The sequence below is a fragment of the Coregonus clupeaformis genome, chromosome 37 (assembly GCF_020615455.1).
Source record: "Coregonus clupeaformis isolate EN_2021a chromosome 37, ASM2061545v1, whole genome shotgun sequence".
Lineage (NCBI taxonomy): Eukaryota > Metazoa > Chordata > Actinopteri > Salmoniformes > Salmonidae > Coregonus > Coregonus clupeaformis.
The window spans coordinates 434,859-456,146 of record NC_059228.1 but is presented as its reverse complement, the minus strand read 5'-3'; the positions used below and the strand labels follow the sequence as shown (position 1 = coordinate 456,146).

The 21,288-nt window shown below is 40.6% G+C and overlaps 1 protein-coding gene across 1 annotated transcript; it reads right to left on the bottom strand.

The window, feature by feature from the left end:
• Positions 1-220: 220 nt before the first annotated feature.
• LOC121553386 (RPE-retinal G protein-coupled receptor) lies at positions 221-20,348 on the bottom strand. Its single transcript, XM_041866454.2, has 7 exons — positions 19,873-20,348; positions 16,177-16,333; positions 15,074-15,195; positions 7,469-7,622; positions 7,070-7,187; positions 3,727-3,840; positions 221-1,592 (listed from the first exon to the last, which is right to left on the bottom strand). The coding sequence occupies exons 1-7, from the start codon at positions 19,949-19,951 to the stop codon at positions 1,449-1,451; spliced, it is 888 nt and encodes a 295-aa protein (XP_041722388.1). The 5' UTR covers positions 19,952-20,348; the 3' UTR covers positions 221-1,448.
• Positions 20,349-21,288: the final 940 nt, after the last annotated feature.

Below are 21,288 nucleotides of genomic sequence, written 5' to 3'. Positions count from 1 at the left end.
GTCAAGGAACATCATCTCAGTAACATAACCTTAATCAATGCCATGTGTGATTGTCTAATGCCACATTTGGCATATCATAATCAAGGTGATTGCTTACTTTCACTGACCAGTTATAACTTGTGCAACCAGTTATAACGTATCAACAATTAAAATCTGTATTTCTATTTTAGTAGTTTACTTTCTAAAATGAATGATGTGATAACAAAACAAAGACTTTACGTGAAAAAGTAGACCATTTTTTATTTCTGGCTTTGAAGCTAAGCCTGGAGGTGAGAAGAGCACGTACAATAAATCTCTTTCTTTCCTATAATATCGGCTGGCTGATGGGATGTGTTTTCATGAAAAACACCATTGTTTGTAGGATTAAAGCCTACAAAGCCAGATTGGAATGCCCAATCTATGGATGACCATTAAATAGCTTACATTGGGACTAGAGCTAATAAGGGATTTCTATCTGGCAATTTCTAATCTTTCCATTAACTTATCCAGCTTCAAAGGAATGCAATGTAGTATCATGTTTGATTAATAAAAAGATTGGTAACAATACGCTTAAAGCCAGCAAGTATGATGCATTTTGATGTGGTTATAATGTATTGTTAGAGCAAGAGTTGTTATACGCATGTACAGTATGACCCATTATAATCAGTGCTTGACTTGGGCCGGAGCTCACCGGAGTTGAGTACCGGCACCTCAAATGTTTTACTGCTTGAGTTCCTTCAACTCTTATAGAAAGTCAAGCACTGATTATGTCTTATTACCATCTCATAATACTAAATAACAGAGACATAATGTATTATAAGTCTTATAATAAGACATCATAAAGGCTTGTACATGCTCATAACAAGTGATTAAGCATTACACCAATCTATTTTATTCCATGGAGAGGAAATACGTTCTAGGCTATTTACGCTGGACGGGAATGACTCATTATACCTGCAGACTTAAGTAAAGTGTTACCAAATGATCTTTTTCAGTCCATGGAGATTAAATATGTTCTAGGCTATTTTAGCTGGACAGGAATTCATCATTTATCTAATAATATCAAATATTAATATCTAATTTCTAATAATATATTTTTTGCCTCAGTCTGACAATAGGCTTGAAATGTAATAACTGTAACAACTGCTTATCATTTAAAGCTTAACATTTTCACAACATTGGACAACAAAGGAGCCGTGGGTATGGCATGTCTACTACAAACAGCCCATCCTAAACTAGAGTGTGAACATAAAATACATCCCAATGTAACAACAAACACATCACTCCACGTTAACCCCTGACTAAAATGTAACTTACACACATGCACACACACACGCAGACACACACAAACATACAAACACAATAAAGAGAAGTCCAAGTCCATTGACATGAACGAATCCACGACAAGTTCGTACCTGTCAGAAAACCACAAGGATAGTTTGTGTGTGTGTGATTATCGCATGCTTAGTTCATTTGGACTTGTTTTCAATTTTAGGCACTTCAATCTTTTCCCCAGTGAGGAATTGCCAGATGCCTCCTCTGTAGTTCTCATTGCCCAGGGCGTACAGGAAAACGTTGAACGTGGGAGAGGTCTTTGCCAGAATAGGAGCCAGCTACAAACACAAAGACAAACAGAGCAATGTAAATGTCTCAGTACTAGCAAGTTCAAAAAGGTGGTACATTTGTGTCAAAGTACGGTACAGCAAGTTTTATAAAATACAGATACAGTTGAAGTCGGAAGTTTACATACACCTTAGCCAAATACATTGAAACTTAGTTTTTCACAATTCCTGACATTTAATCCTAGTAAAAATTCCCTGTCTTAGGTCAGTTAGGATTACCACTTTATTTTAAGAACGTGAAATGTCAGAATAATAGTAGTAATTTATTTCAGCTTTTATTTCTTTCACCACATTCCCAGTGGGTCAGAGGTTTACATACACTCAATTAGTATTTGGTAGCATTGCCTTTAAATTGTTTAACTTGGGTCAAACGTTTCGGGTAGCCTTCCACAAGCTTCCCACAATAAGTTGGGTGAATTTTGGCCCATTCCTCCTGACAGAGTTGGTGTAACTGAGTCAGGTTTGTAGGCCTCCTTGCTCGCACACGCTTTTTCAGTTCTGCCCACAAATGTTCTATAGGATTGAGGTCAGGGCTTTGTGATGGTCACTCCAATACCTTGACTTTGTTGTCCTTAAGCCATTTTGCCACAACTTTGGAAGTATGATTGGGGTCATTGTCCATTTGGAAGACCAATTTGCGACCCAGCTTTAACTTTCTCACTGATGTCTTGAGATGTTGCTTCAATATATCCACATACTTTTCCTTCCTCATGATGCCATCTATTTTGTGAAGTGCACAAGTCCCTCCTGCAGCAAAACACCCCCAAAGCATGATGCTGCCACCCCCGTGCTTCACGGTTGGGATGGTATTCTTCGGCTTGCAAGCTACCCCCTTTTTCCTCCAAACATAACAATGGTCATTATGGCCAAACAGTTCTATTTTTGTTTCATCAGACTAGAGGACATTTCTCCAAAAAGTACGATCTTTGTCCCCATGTGCAGTTGCAAACCGTAGTCTGGCTTTTTTATGGCGGTTTTGGAGCAGTGGTTTCTTCCTTGCTGAGCGGCCTTTCAGGTTATGCCGATATAGGACTCGTTTTACTGTGGATATAGATACTTTTGTACCTGTTTCCTCCAGCATCTTCACAAGGTCCTTTGCTGTTGTTCTGGGATTGATTTGCACTTTTCGCACCAAAGTACGTTCATCTCTAGGAGACAGAACGCATCTCTTTCCTGAGCGGTATGAACGCTGTGTGGTCCCATGGTGTTTATACTTGCGTACTGTTGTTTGTACAGATGAACGTGGTACCTTCAGGCGTTTGGAAATTGCTCCCAAGGATGAACCAGACTTATGGAGGTCTACCAATCTTTTTCTGAGGGCTTGGCTGATTTCTTTTGATTTTCCCATGATGTCAAGCAAAGAAGCACTGAGTATGAAGGTAGCCCTTGAAATACATCCACAGGTACACCTCCAATTGACTCAAATGATGTCAATTAGCCTATCAGAAGCTTCTAAAGCCATGACATCATTTTCTGGAATTTTCCAAGCTGTTTAAAGGCACAGTCAACTTAGTGTATGTAAACTTCTGACCCACTGGAATTGTGATACAGTGAATTATAAGTGAAATAATCTGTCTGTAAACAATTGTTGGAAAAATGACTTGTCACGCACAAAGTAGATGTCCTAACCGACTTGCCAAAACTATAGTTTGTTAACAAGAAATGTGTGGCGTGGTTGAAAAATGAGTTTTAATGACTCCAACCTAAGTGTATGTAAACTTCCGACTTAAACTGTATACATAGACTCAGTTGGTTGGAGTATGAAATTTGGCACACCAGTGTTGTGAGCTTGACTCCTGCATGTGCCATTACACTACACAAGTATGTGTTAAATGTACATTGCTTTGGGGACCAAAGGACCATTAGTTATATCATCAAGCAGTGCGATTAATGGCTACTATATTACACAGAAACCCTAAGTATTGTATTTGTGTATTTGGTAAATGGTGTAAAAGATCTTTGGCATACACAAAGTAATATGACCTTGAGAAATCTATATGATGTCTACTGTTAGATTAGATGCAGTGTGTGTGTGTGTGTGTGTGTGTGTGTGCACGCATGTGTGTGTGTGCACGTGTGTGTGTGTGTGCATGTCTGTGTATGCGCATGTGTGTGTTGTCCTCACCATCCTTATCTTGGGAGAGACCAGGTTGGCATTCTTAACAGCAGCGTAAAAGGTCAGGACTCCATAGGGTCCCCAGCAGAACAAAAATGTCTTCAGGGGAGTGGCAGTGTTGAACTGTAGAGAGAGGGACAGTATTATGACTTATTTCCATCCCCATTGATTGAATATGTTCCTCTATGTTTGCTTTGGTAATGTATGAGGTTACACTCGCCATTCAAATAAATTAAATTGAGAGAGAGAGAGAGAGAGAGAGAGAGAGAGAGAGAGAGAGAGACAGAGAGAGGGTGAGAGAGAGAGAGAGAGAGAGAGAGAGAGAGAGAGAGAGAGAGAGAGAAAGAGAAGGGATTGTTACTGTTCGACCATGAATAGTGGAAAAACGTCTCGGGTCATGGGGCTGCATGTGACGGCCTTGTCACAAGCCTGGGATAACGGTTGGGACAAAAACACAATATCTGGCTTACCATCATTTCATAATCGACTAAACTCAGACAATGCACCAAAACAGGCACACAGTAAAACATTGTTCACTGACCATTCATAGTAATCCCATGTTTTATACTCATAATACACTATACTTAGGGATAACAGTTTTGTTTGAGAATGTGTTATTTTTGAGTACACATGACACAAAGACTGCAATGCCACTTACCATGTATACAACCTTTGTATCCATACAGGAATGTTAATGAAGTAGTTGTTTACAGTTTTGTAGACATTCCTAGCAGAAACCCAACACTGGGGCATCTGAGAGGAGAGGGGGCTTTGCTTTCTGTGTTTTGTGTTTCCAAAGTAATAATGATGCATTTGAGGTATTGGACACTCTTTGAAAGTGCGGCCGTGTGTGTGTGTGCATGAGAGAGAGCAAAAGAGAGAGAGACAGAGAGAGACAAAGAGAGAACATATATGTTTTCCCCTTTCTGTAATCACTATTACTGTTATTGTTGATGTCATTATCTCACTTCGCTTTAGCAACAGTGGTCTTATCATTCATGCTAATAAAGCTTATCTCAGAGAGAGAGAGAGAGAGAGAGAGAGAGCATGTCTGTCTGTGTGGTGCTATTTGAAGGTTAGATAACAGTAACAGTGCTGCCTTAGTGAAAGGAGCTCATTGTTTCCAGCAGCATAGACGCCTTTGTGCTCCGGCTAGCACAGCGTAAGCCCTAGCTACACAACCGCGAGTAATTGGCTTATGCAACATATAGAGGGAGAGGCAACCTGATTCAGTCCCTCCAGTCACGTGGGACCTAGGGATGTTACGGTGACCGTATTACCACTACACCGGCAGTCACGAGTCATGATCACAGTCAAATTCCACGTGACCGTTTAGTCAAGCTCTGATGTTGCTGATGGTCATTAGTAGCCTACCAAACTTGCTAACTTCCTGGTACTCAGCACTCTATTGTCCCTCTAATCACTCTGACATCAATGCAAAGTTGTCAAAAATCAATCATTTGCGCTTATAGACTACTGCCGTGTGTGCATTGCTGCGCTTATAATGTGAAGAAATAGCATAATAGTTTATCAACATTTTAAGCTAAACGTTCTGATCTGTTGCATCAGCCTCATTGCGTTAAAAAAATGTTTGATGCGAGTGGTTGTATTAATTTGGGATCTATCGCATCCCACAACTGACCCAGAGTATGTTTGGAACATTTATTTCTCGCACAGAAGGTCAAGTTGACCAATAGAATAGGTCAACTTTTGTACAATGGGGGATAGTAGATTGACATAGGCTAGAGCATTTGCTGTTCGTTAGGCCTATTCATCTTGTTGGCTGAAAAAAAGTACATGTGGACAATTTTTCTAACATCTTCAATATGTGCCTCAGAATTCAATAAGAAGGACCCACGCAGTCCCTGATGTGTCTGTCTTCACTTGTAACCTACTTCGGAGCTGAGAGGCCTGTGAGAAGGACCCGATCACGTGACGGGCATTGGCTAATAAGAATTGAGATATCCGAGAGAGCCACCTGAGTGAGAAGTGCTTCGGAGCACGGTGATTGGCAGCTGGGAGAAGGGAATTATAATTATTATATTCAGCCCAAGGGCACAACAGCCACTTTGGCCACAAAGGCATGGATGTTTTTAGGGGGCATTACGGCTACACAAGGGGGATGCTGCCGGGAAATTCGAGGCCTGGTTAGAATATTATCAAGTGCTTATCAAATTGTGAATGAGAGACTGATGAAGTGTGTGCAGCCTGCACAAGAAACAAAGCAGAGCTCATACCTTTCATGCAACTTTTTTTCAAAACATCATTAGAGTTGCATCATGCAGCCTTAGAATGTTTTAAAAATCTAAACATATAGCCCAACATTTGTATCACAACTAACGTTGCATAAATAACTCTAAATTAAGCATATAGGAGGACCTGTTTTTTTGTTAACTGCTCAACACAGAATAGCCGCGTGTGTGCACTCCCTCTGAAATCGTTTGGAGAAAATATCATTTTTATTTTATTCAGCTATTTTCAATTGTATTCTTCATACTATAAAATAATGCCACGGAATTCTAAGCAAATCTTGTCTGCTAAATGAACTAGTGTAGTCCACAGCCATATGGCATAGCCAGATCAGGGCCTAACATAAGGACAACTCAGAGTATGCTATTCTGTTCTTCTGAAATATACCACATTTTATTCATATCATGTTTCTTTAGACCTGTCTAAATTAACTAATGGATTTACTGTGATGGTGTAGGCTATATTAAATTGATTTATTAGACTTCTTAAAATATAGATGTTCCAAATGTCTGCATTAGTGGCTTGTAGGCTATGCCGAGGAAGCCAGAAGATGCTAAACGTGTTTATGTTAATTAACGGTCAATTACCGTGAGACCGGCAGTTATTTGCTTGACGATCACTGGCTGACATTTATTGACCGCCACAGCCCTAGTGGGACCTACAGTATACTCTACTAATCTACTGTGTCTATTCAACAGTACAGTTTCCTTTAAGGTACAGTGGCTGCATTCCAAACCATGGGGCCTTGATGGTCTACACCTTGCAGGACTGAAAAGACTAAATAGATGAACATTAGCACTATAGGGGTTGTTTCTCCTCCCTAGTCCTCAAATAAGCAGTGGTCAGTCATAGAAAGATAGGGGGAACATTTTGGGTTTGGAACTGAGTGCATCCTTTTGAAATGCAGCCATCTTTGAAGGTATCACTGATTTGACATTACTGGTTCTGTGAAATCTGGAAATATAATCTATGAATCACTTGCATTCCCCTATCAAGTCATGTTAGATCAGGGATTACTTCAAGGTAGCAAGGAGGGAAGGGTGCATGTTGACAGTATTGGAACAGGGCCATGTATGACAATAATAGTTGACATTATTCTTACCCTGGGGTTTCCGGTCTTCTTGAATTTCTGGCCGATGGAATTGTAGGAGGACATGACAACAAAAGTCTGGACGGCCATGTTGAATATGGCCATGGGGATCAAGTAGGACACATAGTTCCTGTTCAAGAAAAGAAAGAACACAGTGCATCTGGGGAGCCAATATGGATGTTTTACACTACAGAAAGTGTTACCTGTCTCCCTTGTTGTAGGCCAGGTTTTTTGTGTATTTTTGTGTGCATTTGAGTGTGTGTGTGTGTGTGTGTGTGTCTGCCCATCGGTCTGTCTTTTTGCCATGTGTGAAGATGTGTGTGTGTGTGTCATCTGTCTCCCTTGCTGTAGTCCATGTGTGTGCGCATGTGAATGTGCATACGTGTGCAGGTATGTGAGTGTGTTCGTTACCTGTCTCCTTTGCTGTAGTCCAGGGTACAGCAGGTTCTGAGGGGTTCGTAGTCATACTCTCCCCAGCCGATGAGGGGCATGGCGGACCAGAAGGCGGTGAACAGCCAGATGAAGATAGTCAGAGTGATGGCACTGCTCCACTGTAGCTTTGTCCCTGATGAGAAGCACAACCATAGAAATACAATGATTAGAATATATTCTATTTCAAGAATTTCTATTTCCCATTGGAATGGAGAGGGAGAGTAAAGGTGTGTGCTGTGCTCTTAGAAATCAATTCGGATTATTATATTTCTATGAGCACAACACACACTGTTACTCTCCACCATTTCAATGTAAAGTGAAATATCCCCTCAGCCCCATTGCTTTCCAGGGCCAGACAGATATACAACACATTCATAAAATTAACAAATTCGAATAACGTTTGTGTCATGTCACATTTTAAATGTATTTAGGAACTAAACATGTACTTAAAACTAGCTGTGAACGCACAATAAAATGTGTTATTGTGTAATTATTGTATTATTGTGTTTTTAACATATACATTTTTGGTAGGGCAGGACCAGAGGGAATCTGTGAGAAAGTGTTCATATTAAAACATTTAAGGGTTGTCTTCATATTTCCTCAATTGTAGCAGTATTTTGTTTTATTGATTGTAATGCCACATATTTTATGGTTTCAAATCACAGATTCCATCTGCGACATACCCAAAGAATGAGAAGAGATAAGGGGAGTAATATAATCCATTTCATGTTGTTATGTTGATCCTTGTCTTGAAGTAGGCCTAAGCTCAACATGGTTAATGTTGGTTTACTATTTGGTTGAAATACTACAAAACAAAATGCTTCCCATTGGCCAGTTGTTGGCCATGTTCAGGGCCTAATTAATGCAGGTGCTTACCGGGGCTGAAAGTAAAACAAATATAATAATAATGGAAATATATACACCATATATTATATATACACAGTATATATATGTAGTGTATATATATATATATATATTTTTTTTACTGCAACTGCCAACCACAGGACTCAGGAGCCTGCTCTCAAAGAGTGTAGACAGCCAGCTGCAGCCTGCTGCCGCTTTGCTAATCATCAGATGGGGGAGGAGAGGAGGTAGGGGGCCCACGTGGGTAATTGGGGGGCCCTGCCTTGATTGGGTAACTGATTAATAAAAAAGTACAAATAAACTGCATAATAAATAAATGCAACTGGTCAATTGTGTAAGTTGTTAACTCAAAATGACAAAACGACTAGGTTCCAGTTTAACTATGTTTACTTCACCATATTTCCACAATACATAGTTGCCATTGCATTCAGGCCAGGTCCATCTACCCTGAGACTACGGCGCAGGGGTAGTAATAACAGAGTGATAGCACCGTAATAACAGAAATATAGGGATACTTAAAATATGAGCTTAACAATCTCCCACTTTTCTTTAAAGACAATCAAAAAATAATGAAATGTCCCCAGTATTATTTAAATTACCCATTACAAATGGGTTGTGTGACAAAGTTTTTATTTTGTATTACTCAAGCTGCCACTTTCCATTACTGAGTGCCTTTAGGAGCACAAGACCGGATGCTGCCTTTTTAGTCAGACTGTTCTTTTTAGCAAGCTGTTCCTTTGTGGCCGACCACAGAATCCGCCGGATTCTCTGTGCTTGAATAACTTCCTTGATGCTGCTAATCTCAAGACAAAGTATTTTCTCTGTGACAGACTTGGTTGACTTAACAGCATCAACTAAGGAGTAGTTGTCAGTGACACAAAATACAGGTAGAATGTGTTGTTTTGTCAGAAAGATGGCTTTGTCAATTCCATCCACAAGAGCAAGGGATTCTCCAGCAAGTGTGCTTTGGACAACCCTTCTGATCCTTTTTGACTGCCAACAGATAAGCGAGAATCTTCCTTCTTCACCCATTAACACGTGTAGCTCAGTTGGTAGAGCATGGCGCTTTCAATGCCAGGGTTGTGGGTTCGATTCCCACGGGGGGCCAGTATGAAAATGTATGTACTCACTAACTGTAAGTCGCTCTGGATAAGAGCGTCTGCTAAATGACTAAAATGTAAATGTAAAATGATTAGATGTCCACCTTGTGTGCCTCCTTCTGTAAGGTTCCCTAGGGAAGCATCACTGAAGACAACTAGTTTCAGAGAGTCATCTTTTCCAACATGCTGAAACTTTAGAGTCACTTGTTGTGATTTCAGTTTACGAACAACTTTGTTTGCCTCATGAATGGTTTGTACAGTGGCGTGTTTTGTGTTGGATACCAAGTTGCAACCATCAAACATTACATCAGGTCTACTCTGTCTATCAACCCATATAATTTGACCTAATTTTGACCTCAATTGATCAGCTTCAATTCCGCAGAGAGGGGAATTCCTTTGTACGGCTCTTGAAGAATCCATGTGGATGGGTTGAAGATTCTTGATATAGCTTTCCTGTTGTGTCAGTATTGTTCTGTCAACTGTAATAAACTCTATGCCAACATAGCAAAAACTATCATGCTCCTCACGGCCGACTGGGAAAACAGCTTTGAGGTGTGGAATCACAGTTGTAGCAAAGGACTGTGAGCCACCCCAGATGAAGTCATCAACATGACAGGCAAGTACTCGTCACATTGCAGTCTTGATCAAGCCAATAGAAGACTGCAGGATCCACTTGTGACATTTTTCCACCTGTACTCAGCATTGTTGCCTTGACTTTGTTGTACCAGTAGAGTGATGCATCTGCCAGGCCATACACACACTTTTTTAGTTTCTACAGTGTTCCTTCGCTCTTAGCTTCAGGCGGAGGTCGTGAATGTCCCTTGACAGCTTTGTTCCCTGCAAAAATGCAGATTTGATGTCTATGGAATGAAGTTTCCATTTTTTCTGGCAGATCACTGTCAGCAGCAATCTGAGTGACTCCGAGGTGCATGCCGATGAGTCTTTTGGGAGTTCTTTAGCAGCCAGCTCCTCAAAACCTGCTTTTAGACATGCTTTTGGCACTATTCCAGTTAAGGATTCTTTAAGGGTACACACCCACCTTGTTGAGACACATTTTTGGCCAATGTCTTTGACTTCCTCAAACACGTCCTTTTTACTCCAATTACTGGTACTGAGCTCATCTAGTTTAGCTGAGTCAAATGACACGTCCTTTGTTTCAAGTACATCATCATTTTGAATGTCATTCTGTTTTTCCATTGGTTCAATTCTGAGATTATCTACAAGTGACAGGTCAGCTGACCCGGATGTACCAGAAAGTGTAGCTGGTTCAGAGTACTGCAAGTTGTACCAGTTCTGGTGTTTTCCTTTGGCTTTTCCTGCTCGTCCAATGCCGATTGCTGTGTGTGGAATACCACGATCTCTGTCCATGTATTTAACAGTTTGCCTAGTTTTCAGATTGGAACAACCATGTTGTCTTAACACATGTGGCTGTTGTTGAACGTTTTCCTCATTTGGACCATCACAAGTATTACCTGTGTCATGGTTGAAGGTCTATGCTCCATTTCCTGTGTCAGTTTCAGTGTCCATATCATTGGATGCGACATCTGGTAGGTTTGTGTCAATGTATCCTTTTTGTCATTATCAGTAGGAGGCTGATTCTCAGCAACAGCCCCTCCATCTTGTTGATCATTTACTTTCCGCCATCTTGAATGATGCACCCTGAAAAATATCACCATACCATCTTGGCCAATGACTACTCCCGGTCCTTTCCACTCTTGACAGTCAACTCGTTTGTAGTACACTTTGTTTCCAGTCTCGTACTTCTCATCGGTGGGTAGAAGCTGTTTACACAGAGCCCTGTGAATTCTCTCTGAACACTCTGCTTCAGTGAACACTTTTATTGCTGCATGTAGTGCTGAAAGGTGCTGTCCCACCCATGCACACTGGTCCCTTCTAGTGCTGGTGGCTTGTCAACCAGTAGAGGGAAGATTAGGGTTCTGCCCAAACACTAGTTGATATGGTCTGTAGCCATGAACATTATGCATTTAGTTTTTTTGCCATCAAAGCCCAATCTAGGGCTGTTTTCCAGTCACATCCATTGTCTTGCTTCACTTTCAGCATGATCTCTGTGAGTGTTTGATTATGTCTCTCCAGAAGTCCATTGCTCCATGGACTGTATGTAGCAGTTGTCTTTACCTCCATGTTGAATTTCTCAGCCATTTCTCTTATTTTATTATTATTTAATTATCCTCCTGGGTTTCTTTGTATTCACAATGCTTCAAGCACTGAAGCGTGTGAAGTGGTTGATTATGTGAAGAAGGTACCACACACTTGGTCCTAGCTCATGTAGATGTACAGCCACTTTCATTGTACTTAGAAGCCAGTGTCAAACCAACAGCTGGTCTGGGCTTAGGTTTGCTGTATTTCTGGCATGTCTCACAACTGTTAACTATCTGCCGTAGAATGGAAATACTCTCATCATCATTATTCCCAGAAGTGAAGTTTTAACAATACTTTGTGTTTTTCCTCTGTGTTCATGTTCTCTGTGACTGTCAGAATCTCCATGTGCTCTGTGTCTGTCAGAATCTAATTTCTACATGGACTCTGTGTGATGTCTTTGTCTAAAATGTTTACACAATAGTGGCCTGAGTCTTGCTAGCTAGCCTGCCTACTGAAAATTGTGGGAAAAAGTGAGAGTGGAGCCCAGAAAATAAAATTACTGAAAAATAAAACAACAGCAGAAGCAAGGAATTAACTAACTGGTTATTTTTCTGCGCAACACAAAGACACAAAGGACAACGACAACCAAAGGCCTGCAATCAAGCATACGAGAGATCAACCCCATTGGCAGAGTGGCTGCCTTGCACTGCACATACTCTGAATTCGGCAGATTATTATATCAGGTTTACAACCAAATGAAAACAGTTGAATTGAAACCCTCAAATCTCTTTCTGTTACAAGGTGGTCTGCCCATGCACAAGCCACAAAAGCATTATGCCTCAGAAGTATCTGAGGACAAAAATCTAACTCTGGCCACGCATAATGAGGCTCTAGCACTCTATACCCAAATGGATAAACTTGAGATTGCTTTTCTCTGTAACTTGTGGAACACAATACTCCAACGTTTTCAGAATACAAGCACTGCACTTCAGGCAGTCGAACTGGAGCTGTCTAACACTGTTCGTTTGGTGGCCTCCTAAAGAGACTTTGTGGCTGGGTTCCGGGATCAGTTTGATAGCTTTGAGGCAAAAGGAAAGAACATGTCCCCAAGCGTTTTAACGCTTTACAAACCTGACACGCAAGAAGAAGAAAAAAACATGCTAACGAGTCATCAGAGGCAGAGCCTGACTGTTGTTTATCAATGACAGGTCAGCAGATATTTCCTGTCGGTGTGTTCACTGTTGTAATTGACACATTTATTGCCGAGTTGGATAGGAAGTATGACTCATACAATGAGCTAAACAACTGCTTTGGATTTTTAAACAATATGCCTTCACTTTCCTCACAAGACCTACATCAATCTGACTTGCAACATGTGGATCTGCCAGGGCATTGCTTCACATGTTGAGACAGAGGAATCTACAAGCAGTCTTTCCCAATATTCTTAACTTTACCTGTTACCAATGCATCAGGGGAGCCGTCCATTTCAGAGTTGGCTCTTGTCAAAAACAGACTGAGATCAACGATAAATTAATGCACTGCATAAGGCCTAATGCTCGTCCGCTGGAGACGTCTGGAAAGGCTCTGTCCAGCCAGCTGGTGGTGCTGAAATGCCAGAGGCCACACAGGCCTGCGCTCTTGTTTTCTTTGCGAAGGCTGTGCGGATGGTAACTGTGCGTGGTCCTCCTGAATCAATAGTGTGAGTGTTCTGTGTAGACTAGGTCATGCAACTGTTTTGTTTTTTGTTTTTTTAGGGGGTAGATCAGCTTTAATATTTCAGATAGATTGTAACTTCCATCAATGTAATTGTCTGCATCACTTCCAATCCCCCATATGTTATTTTTCTCCATCGTCCCTTTGATGCGGTGAAGTTGTCCTGTCCCCTTAGCAGAAAAACACCCCCAAAGCATAATGTTTCCACCTCCATGTTTGACGGTGGGGATGGTGTTCTTGGGGTCATAGGCAGCATTCCTCCTCCTCCAAACACGGCGAGTTGAGTTGATGCCAAAGAGCTTGATTTTGGTCTCATCTGACCACAACACTTTCACCCAGTTCTCCTCTGAATCACTCAATGTTCATTGGCAAACTTCAGACGGGCCTGTATATGTGCTTTCTTGAGCAGGGGGACCTTGCGGGCGCTGCAGGATTTCAGTCCTTCACGGCGTACTGTGTTACCAATTGTTTTCTTGGTGACTATGGTCCCAGCTGCCTTAAGATCATTGACAAGATCCTCCCGCGTAGTTCTGGGCTGATTCCTCACCGTTTTCATGATCATTGCAACTCCACGAGGTGAGAACTTGCATGGAGCCCCAGGCCGAGGGAGATTGACAGTTCTTTTGAGTTTCTTCCATTTGTGAATAATCTCACCAACTGTTGTCACCTTCTCACCAAGCTGCTTGGCGATGGTCTTGTAGCCCATTCCAGCCTTGTGTAGGTCTACAATCTTGTCCCTGACATCCTTGGAGAGCTCTTTGGTCTTGGCCATGGTGGAGAGTTTGGAATCTGATTGATTGATTGCTTCTGTGGACAGGTGTCTTTTATACAGGTAACAAACTGAGATTAGGAGCACTCTCTTTAAGAGTGTGCTCCTAATCTCAGCTCATTACCTGTATAAAATACACCTGGGAGCCAGACATCTTTCTGATTGAGAGGGGGTCAAATACTTATTTCCCTCATTAAAATGCAAATCAATTTTATAACATTTTTGACATGCGTTTTCCAGGATTTTGTTGTTGTTATTCTGTCTCTCACTGTTCAAATAAACCTACCATTAAAATTATAGACTGATCATTTCTTTGTCAGTGGGCAAACGTACAAAATCAGCAGGGGATCAAATACTTTTTTTCCTTCACTGTAACTCCACCAGTCCTACCGATAATATCATTCACAAAGATTATACCTTTTTTAAACATTTTGTCAAAAAAAAGAAGGTTTTTTATCAATTAGTATTACTATAGTATATCAATTAGCGCCTACTCCAAACTACACGCGCTCAGCCATGCATATTTTTTGTAAACAGTGATTGAGTTATATTATTCGCCTCAATTAGTACTATCCAATCTACTCATCACATTACAAAGAGTAGGCAATAAAAAACACAAAGCCCCAAGGCCTATTATTTCTTAATCTGTCCCTGGCCACATACTGTAACTCTCTCTAACAGAAGCCTGATTACTTCTGGTCGTTGTGGAACTGTATCTCTCTTATTGCTCTCTGATATATAGTTTGACAGGGTCATGACACACAATAGAAAGTGTGTCAGTGTTAGTGTAATCTGCAGATTATGTATTCGTGAGAAGTCATTAAAGGCATGCAGATGAGTGACATCCTAACAGATTAATAGACTCTTAGGCTGAAGGCCAGATGGCCTCTTAGGATGATGTGAGGCCACAAGAACAGCTGCACCCAAAGACTAGTCCTATCTAGTGTGTGTTTGTTTGTGCATTTGTTGTTGGGGATGGATGTGTGAGTATGTGTGTCTGTGGAGATGTATGAGACCTAAGAGACTCATGCCACTTACTTGTGCAGTACTGGTGGTATCTGTCCCATGCGATGGCAGCAATGAAGTGGATGCTGGCGAGAGCTGTCACGAAACCCTGGAAACCATGAGTCTGGCAGCCATCAGAGCCATAGGGCCAGTACCTGGAGAAGGACAGAGTAAAGAGGGGGAAAGACAATACATTAGGCCTTAACATAGCCTATTTCTTCAGCTGGTTGTGAATGCTATTTATAATGCTCAACAACCAATGGTTAGACTGGTAGAGCATAGAACTAGACGGTAGGGAAGGTCACTGTCTGTTTATGATCTTTTGCATTGACCAAGGTCATCTATTAATAACCATTTTGAATTTGAAGTGAATCCGGTGGCTGTTTTCATCCTAAATCACCTAGACGCCAACGTCATCGTTCATCCCCCTGATTACAGAGTTCTAAATCCTCCGCCTTTACACATTACAGTCCCCAGGAGGTCTGTTACATGTATGCCCTAAACCCGTTGGTCTTTGCCCCGGCCTTATTGATCTACTACTCTAACACTACGCAGAGATATTGATTGGAATATGTCTGAGAGAGAGCGAGAGACATTCTCCTTTGCGTTGCTCCACTATAGACTATTGCAGGAATAGTACAGAACAGGGATCATCAACTAGATTCAGCCGCGGGCCAATTTTTTCTTGAGCTGGTGTGTTCGGGGGGCCGGAACATAATTACAAATAATTTGTAGACTGCAAATTGACCGCAAGAAGCCCAAACAGATATAATGTTTGACTAAAACATAATCATTTCAAACCTTGCTTACATTTGTATATGATCACGTCTCTCTATTATGCGTGGGAATACTTGGAAAAATATGTATTCATTAAAAATATGATTTCCTGGTGTTTTTACAGTCTATTATGTCCAACAATTAATAAAAAATGTTTGCTCTGAAAACTTGGGGGGCAAAATAAAACCACTTGCAGGCCATATACAGCCCGCAAGTTGGAGAACCCTGGTTTAGAATATTCCATATTCCATTCAATTCATGGTATTTCGCAGTGGAAAAACGTTGCAACAATGAGTCAGTGTGAGTAGAAAGTAAATTAGGTGATGGAAAGGATTAGTAGGTTATGCTACGTCACTCACCTCAGAAAGCTGGAGAAAGCGGCAATGGTTGCATTCGCGGAGATGCCCATATCGGCCAATGCCAAGCTAAAGACTAGGAAATTGCTGGGGGTTCTCAGTTCTCTTATTTTGATGAAAGCAGCGACTGTCACAGCATTCAGGAAGAATCCCAGAAGACCTTTAGGGAACATAACACAGAATAGGCTATAAACAAAGTAGCAGTGCGCATAGCGAAGTAAATCAATTCCAAAATGACTTCATCCAGGGAGTTGAGCGCAGACTTTTAATACTTAAACCCTTACCGTAAACGTATGTAGCTCAATTGGTAGAGCATGGCGCTTGTAACGCAAGGGTAGTGGGTTCGATCCCCGGGACCACCCATACGTAAAAATGTATGCGCTTTGGATAAATGCGTCTGCTAAATGGCATATTATTATTATTATTATTATTATTATTATATTATGTTTGTCCTCTGTTGTTGCGTGCCTTTGTTTGCTGAAATCCATACTTTTTAACGTTAATCAAATACAACCACCGACTGTTTCCTTGTTGAGATTCAATTGGCACATGCGCATTTGTGCTGAGTTGCCATCTTAGAGCAACAGCAATGAGGAAAGTCAGTAGTTGTATTTGTGACCGACCGGCTCAATTCGGTCTTATGTAGCAACATTTGAAATTGTGTTTATTTTCGATTGGATAAAGGTAGAGACCAATGGTCCCTCTAATGTTATTTTATTTATTTTTTTACAGTGAACACTGAGGCTGTACCCTTACAGTTGTAGACAGTAGCCAATAGGCTATTGTGGCTATTTGAGCATAATGTAGGCCTACAAACAAAACCAATGGAGCAAATCCCAAAACATTTTCACATGGAAATAGTTTTTGATTTCTATGAGATAGCCTACAGTAGCCTATATGTGGTGTTCAATGCATGCCTACATTGCATGATACTTTTAAAAACGTTTTTACATAATGAAGGGCTTGACATTAATTCATTATTTTTTACTTGGTCTTTAACGCCATGGACAAAATAGGTGACTGTAAATTGCATTGTGCTGTATGATGCAAGAAACCACTTTCAAAATAAAAGTAATTATTATTACCATACAGAGAATCAGGCAATGTAGGCTACCCCTCTGCCTATTGGCTTATTTGCATATTCAAGCCTGTCTCAAAATACAACACTGCCCCTTTAATTAAGACAAACCTTTTTACCTGACTGGCTTTTCAAAGAGCTTGAAATGTAGCCTACACATTTTGTGCTCTTGTAGGAAGCAGTAACTCCCCATTGCTGACCTATACTTATCTATAACTGGGCTAATAACTTGCTAACTAGCAAAGAATATCAACAAATGTGCACACGTGTGGCTCTGCGCTCTGAACTGATCTGAAAAGCGCATTCACTCCTGGGTGATTGAAAGACCGCTCATGGGCTCTGTTGCGCTCTAGCTCTGCCTACAACAAAATCAAAGACTCAATCTCGCAAAGTTAGATTTGTTTTGGTTTGTTGCATTGAAAAGGGTCTGATATAATGTTGATTAGATCACAGAAAAAACATTGATCTATATAGTGCAAACTAATGGAGCGAACTCAGTGAAGTTCAATCTCTTGCTTCTCTGCACGGCCTGGCATTTCTTCTGCGAGGCAGTCCTGGATGAGGTGCGGGGCCGTGCACGTATCAGCTTAGTGGCAACATTGGTAGGGACTCAGAGCTAGAAAATGTTATATCATACACTAGAGGTGAGGGACAATGGGAAAGTAATTCTGCTTTGAAAGTTGATACACTTTTGAGAAAATGGCCCTTGAATGTTTTGGTACACATACTGGAGAGCTCTTCTTTGTCTACACCCATTCAACATCGTTCACAACCTCTTAAGTCTTAGCCCCACCCATCTCTTTAAGGATTCACATGAGGCCATGTGCTAAACAGAGTGAGTACGGTAGAGTACTAAACAACCAAAGATTTCAAGACTAAAGGCTGGTTTATACTACGTCTATTGACATGTCTGTAGACAGTTGTCGCAATGATATCATGAACATTATATTGTCGTACGACATTAAACTTGTCATTGTCGTTATGAAAAAGTATAAACACAAAAACTACAGGCTATATGACATCAGCAGCCTGGTGGTCCAAAATAGCATAACTGGTGTACTTTAACACCAATAAACCCATCCGTTTAAAAATGAATTTAGTATATGTCAATCTAGCAAACCAGGCAACTAAAAGCAACTTTCTAAGCAATATTTTCGTTAGTTTCTAGCTTGATAGCTAGCTAGCTAACGTTAAATTAGCTGGCTAGCCAGTTCAAATAATGATCATATCATATAGCTGACATCTTAACTTTAGCTAATTTGTATTCATTATTACAGGAAAGTAAACTCACAACAAGATCATCATTTACAAATGAATGGCGAGCTAATTACATAAAATAGCTTACGGTTGTGAGTGTGACAAAATAAAATAAAAATGAGAAACGTATAATATCTGAAAATTTAGCTAGCTAGACTCTCTTACCCGTATACATGGATGAATGCTTCTCCCTCTCTGTCACGGATGCCATGTTTGCCCTTAGTTTGAAGATGTAATCCGGAGACATGTGTTTTATACAACTGCCTTCTGTGACAGACTGTGTTCTCTTTTCGACTCCCTCCACATATTTGCAATCAAACACCAGCATTTTCTCTATCTCCTTAGCTATCATACTCTGCTTCCACCAGGCATTCCATTGATTTTCTTCCAGAAAGTGGAGAGTAACACTTTTGCAGTTCTTCGTGACATCTTTCAAAAAAGCTGCGTTAGAAAGGATTACCTACACATACTGAGCAGCTCATATTATAGACAGAAGCGTGCTACATGGCAGACCAATCTGAACTTATCTCTCGGCATGTCTAGCCCATCCATTATCTCAGCCAATCTTGCCTAGCGGAAAGGTTCCTGTCTTTATCCGTGGCTAAACCAACTAGGCTCGTAATTTAACAATTTCATTTTTATTTACAGATGCCATACAAGTTTGTTATTAAGGCACATGAAAGTTCACATGTTCCAGAAGGTATTTCTGCCCAAAAAAATGCTTTTTGATAAAAAAAATAAAAAAATGTTTACATTCAAATGCCTCTGCTGTGATGTAGTGACACACCACATACGCCTACTTTCCTGAAACGAGTCACATTTGATTAATGTTTTATTAAAAAGTATTGCTTTCAGCAAACAAAGAAAGGCACACAACAACAGAGGGCAAACATAGGTACACGGTAAGGGTTTAAGAATTTACATTTTTTATGTATCCACTGCATAGTGACTGGAAGGAGTAGGAGGTGAATTAAAAAAAAACTCCAGTCTGCACTCAACTCCTTGGATGAAATCAACCTGGAGTTGAGGTACTTGGCTACAGTGCGCACAGCCCAGAGGCAAATCCCATGAAAAAATTAAAATGAAAGCAGGCACGTTTTCTTTTCAAGTGCTTTTAAACAATAATAATGCATCATTCCTGACTATTCCTGACTATTCCTGACTATTCCTGACTATTGAATATCATGCGATTTTCTGGCCAACATCAGCATTTTATCCATATTGTATCAAGTCACATAACACCACTGGCACCTTTAAAGAGCGTAACTGGCCACCACCCCCTGACCAAGGAGCATCAGATCTAACATAGCATACAGTAGCTATCGCATTTATGGATGAATTCCATCAGAAAACGTGACACTCACCCTCCACGAGCAGACAAGATCCCAAAGAGAACACATCAATGTCCGAGAAGCCATCCGGTAAAGGGTAAGAAGACACCATCTTGAATGCGATTTTTCATACAAATAAAGTGCTAAAATCAGACCCACTTACTCGCTACTGTCCGCTCGCTTTAAGATGTGCATCTAACCTAACGGAACCCACTTATAAAGGAGCATTTCACGTGAAAAAGCTTGCACGTAATTAAGTAAAGCTCCCTTGCCCCAATCCGCATAAGAATGTCTTACTGAACATAACACAAACCGCTGCCCCCTTATCACGTATTTACACACCGCTACTCTAAAGCGCTCAATTACTTACACAACAAGCCTTTATGTCTGTGTACGACCACCGTCCGGTGAAGGATGCCTGTGATGTCAAATGCACGCGTTTCATGTAGGCTACAGCTCTGTTTTGCTCGCGCGAGTCAACAGGTGTCCAGCTCATTGAAAGAATGTTCAGCACCCAGCCATATAGCCTACATCCATTCATTCATGCTTCTTGTAGTCTACTGAATTTGCATGGCAGTAATATATTATACAGCACCATTTACAGCTCTACAATATCAGCTGCTGTTAGTTTGCCTTCTTCAAAGTCAGCCAGTGATAAAAAGGAGAGAGAGTACACTTTTCATTGGATGAGGATCTTCTTAGCTATAAACATAATAAATAAACACACATATTCATGAGGTACTACAAAGGTGTGTGTCTGTGTTTGTCTGTTCCTTACACAATTCAGTGCTATTCAGGATTAAATCCACTTTTATGGAAACCTTTCACCTCCTCTGTCCCTCCGTATAACAAACAATATACCCTATAGTGGTTCACAGCAGTTTAAATGAAAAGCGCCATGATTATGAAAATAGGTCACATGTTTACAAAATATATGGTTAGTTAGTTAGTTAGTTGTCATGTTTAAGTTCTGCATTATGCAAATTATATAAAATGCATCCCCCCAACAACCAAAGGAGAGATTGTGTTACCACTCAAAATGAATCCACTTGGTGGCAAGACTGGAACACTCCACAAATGGTTCACATACAGTGTCAAATCTTCTCAAAACATTGGATTCATGTTTAGGAGAACTGACTGCAAGATTTGTTCACACAATCATAGTCAAGTTATATTAACTATTCAAGTGTATTTTGGTGTTTTGTTTTATAAGGTTATTATGTTTTCAAATGGTAACTGACATGCTACTGTACACACACACACATACACACACACATCTCAGTGATACACTGACCTCATTTCGAAACTGAAAGGCAATTAACTAATGGACTGGAACAAAGCAGGAGAAATTGTCCTTACTTTGAAATCAAATACACTATATATAGAAAAGTATGTGGACACCCCTTCAAATGAGTGGATTAGGCTATTTCAGCCACACCCGTTGCTGAC

Coding starts and splice junctions, on each gene's coding strand:
- LOC121553386 (XM_041866454.2), bottom strand. CDS start 19,951: ATGGTGTCTTCTTACCCTTTACCGGATGGCTTCTCGGACATTGATGTG. Junction 3,841..7,069: donor AGAAGACCGGAAACCCCAGG/GTAAGAATAATG, acceptor CTCTCTCTACAG/TTCAACACTGCCACTCCCCT. Junction 1,593..3,726: donor TCTCTCCCAAGATAAGGATG/GTGAGGACAACA, acceptor TTGTGTTTGTAG/CTGGCTCCTATTCTGGCAAA.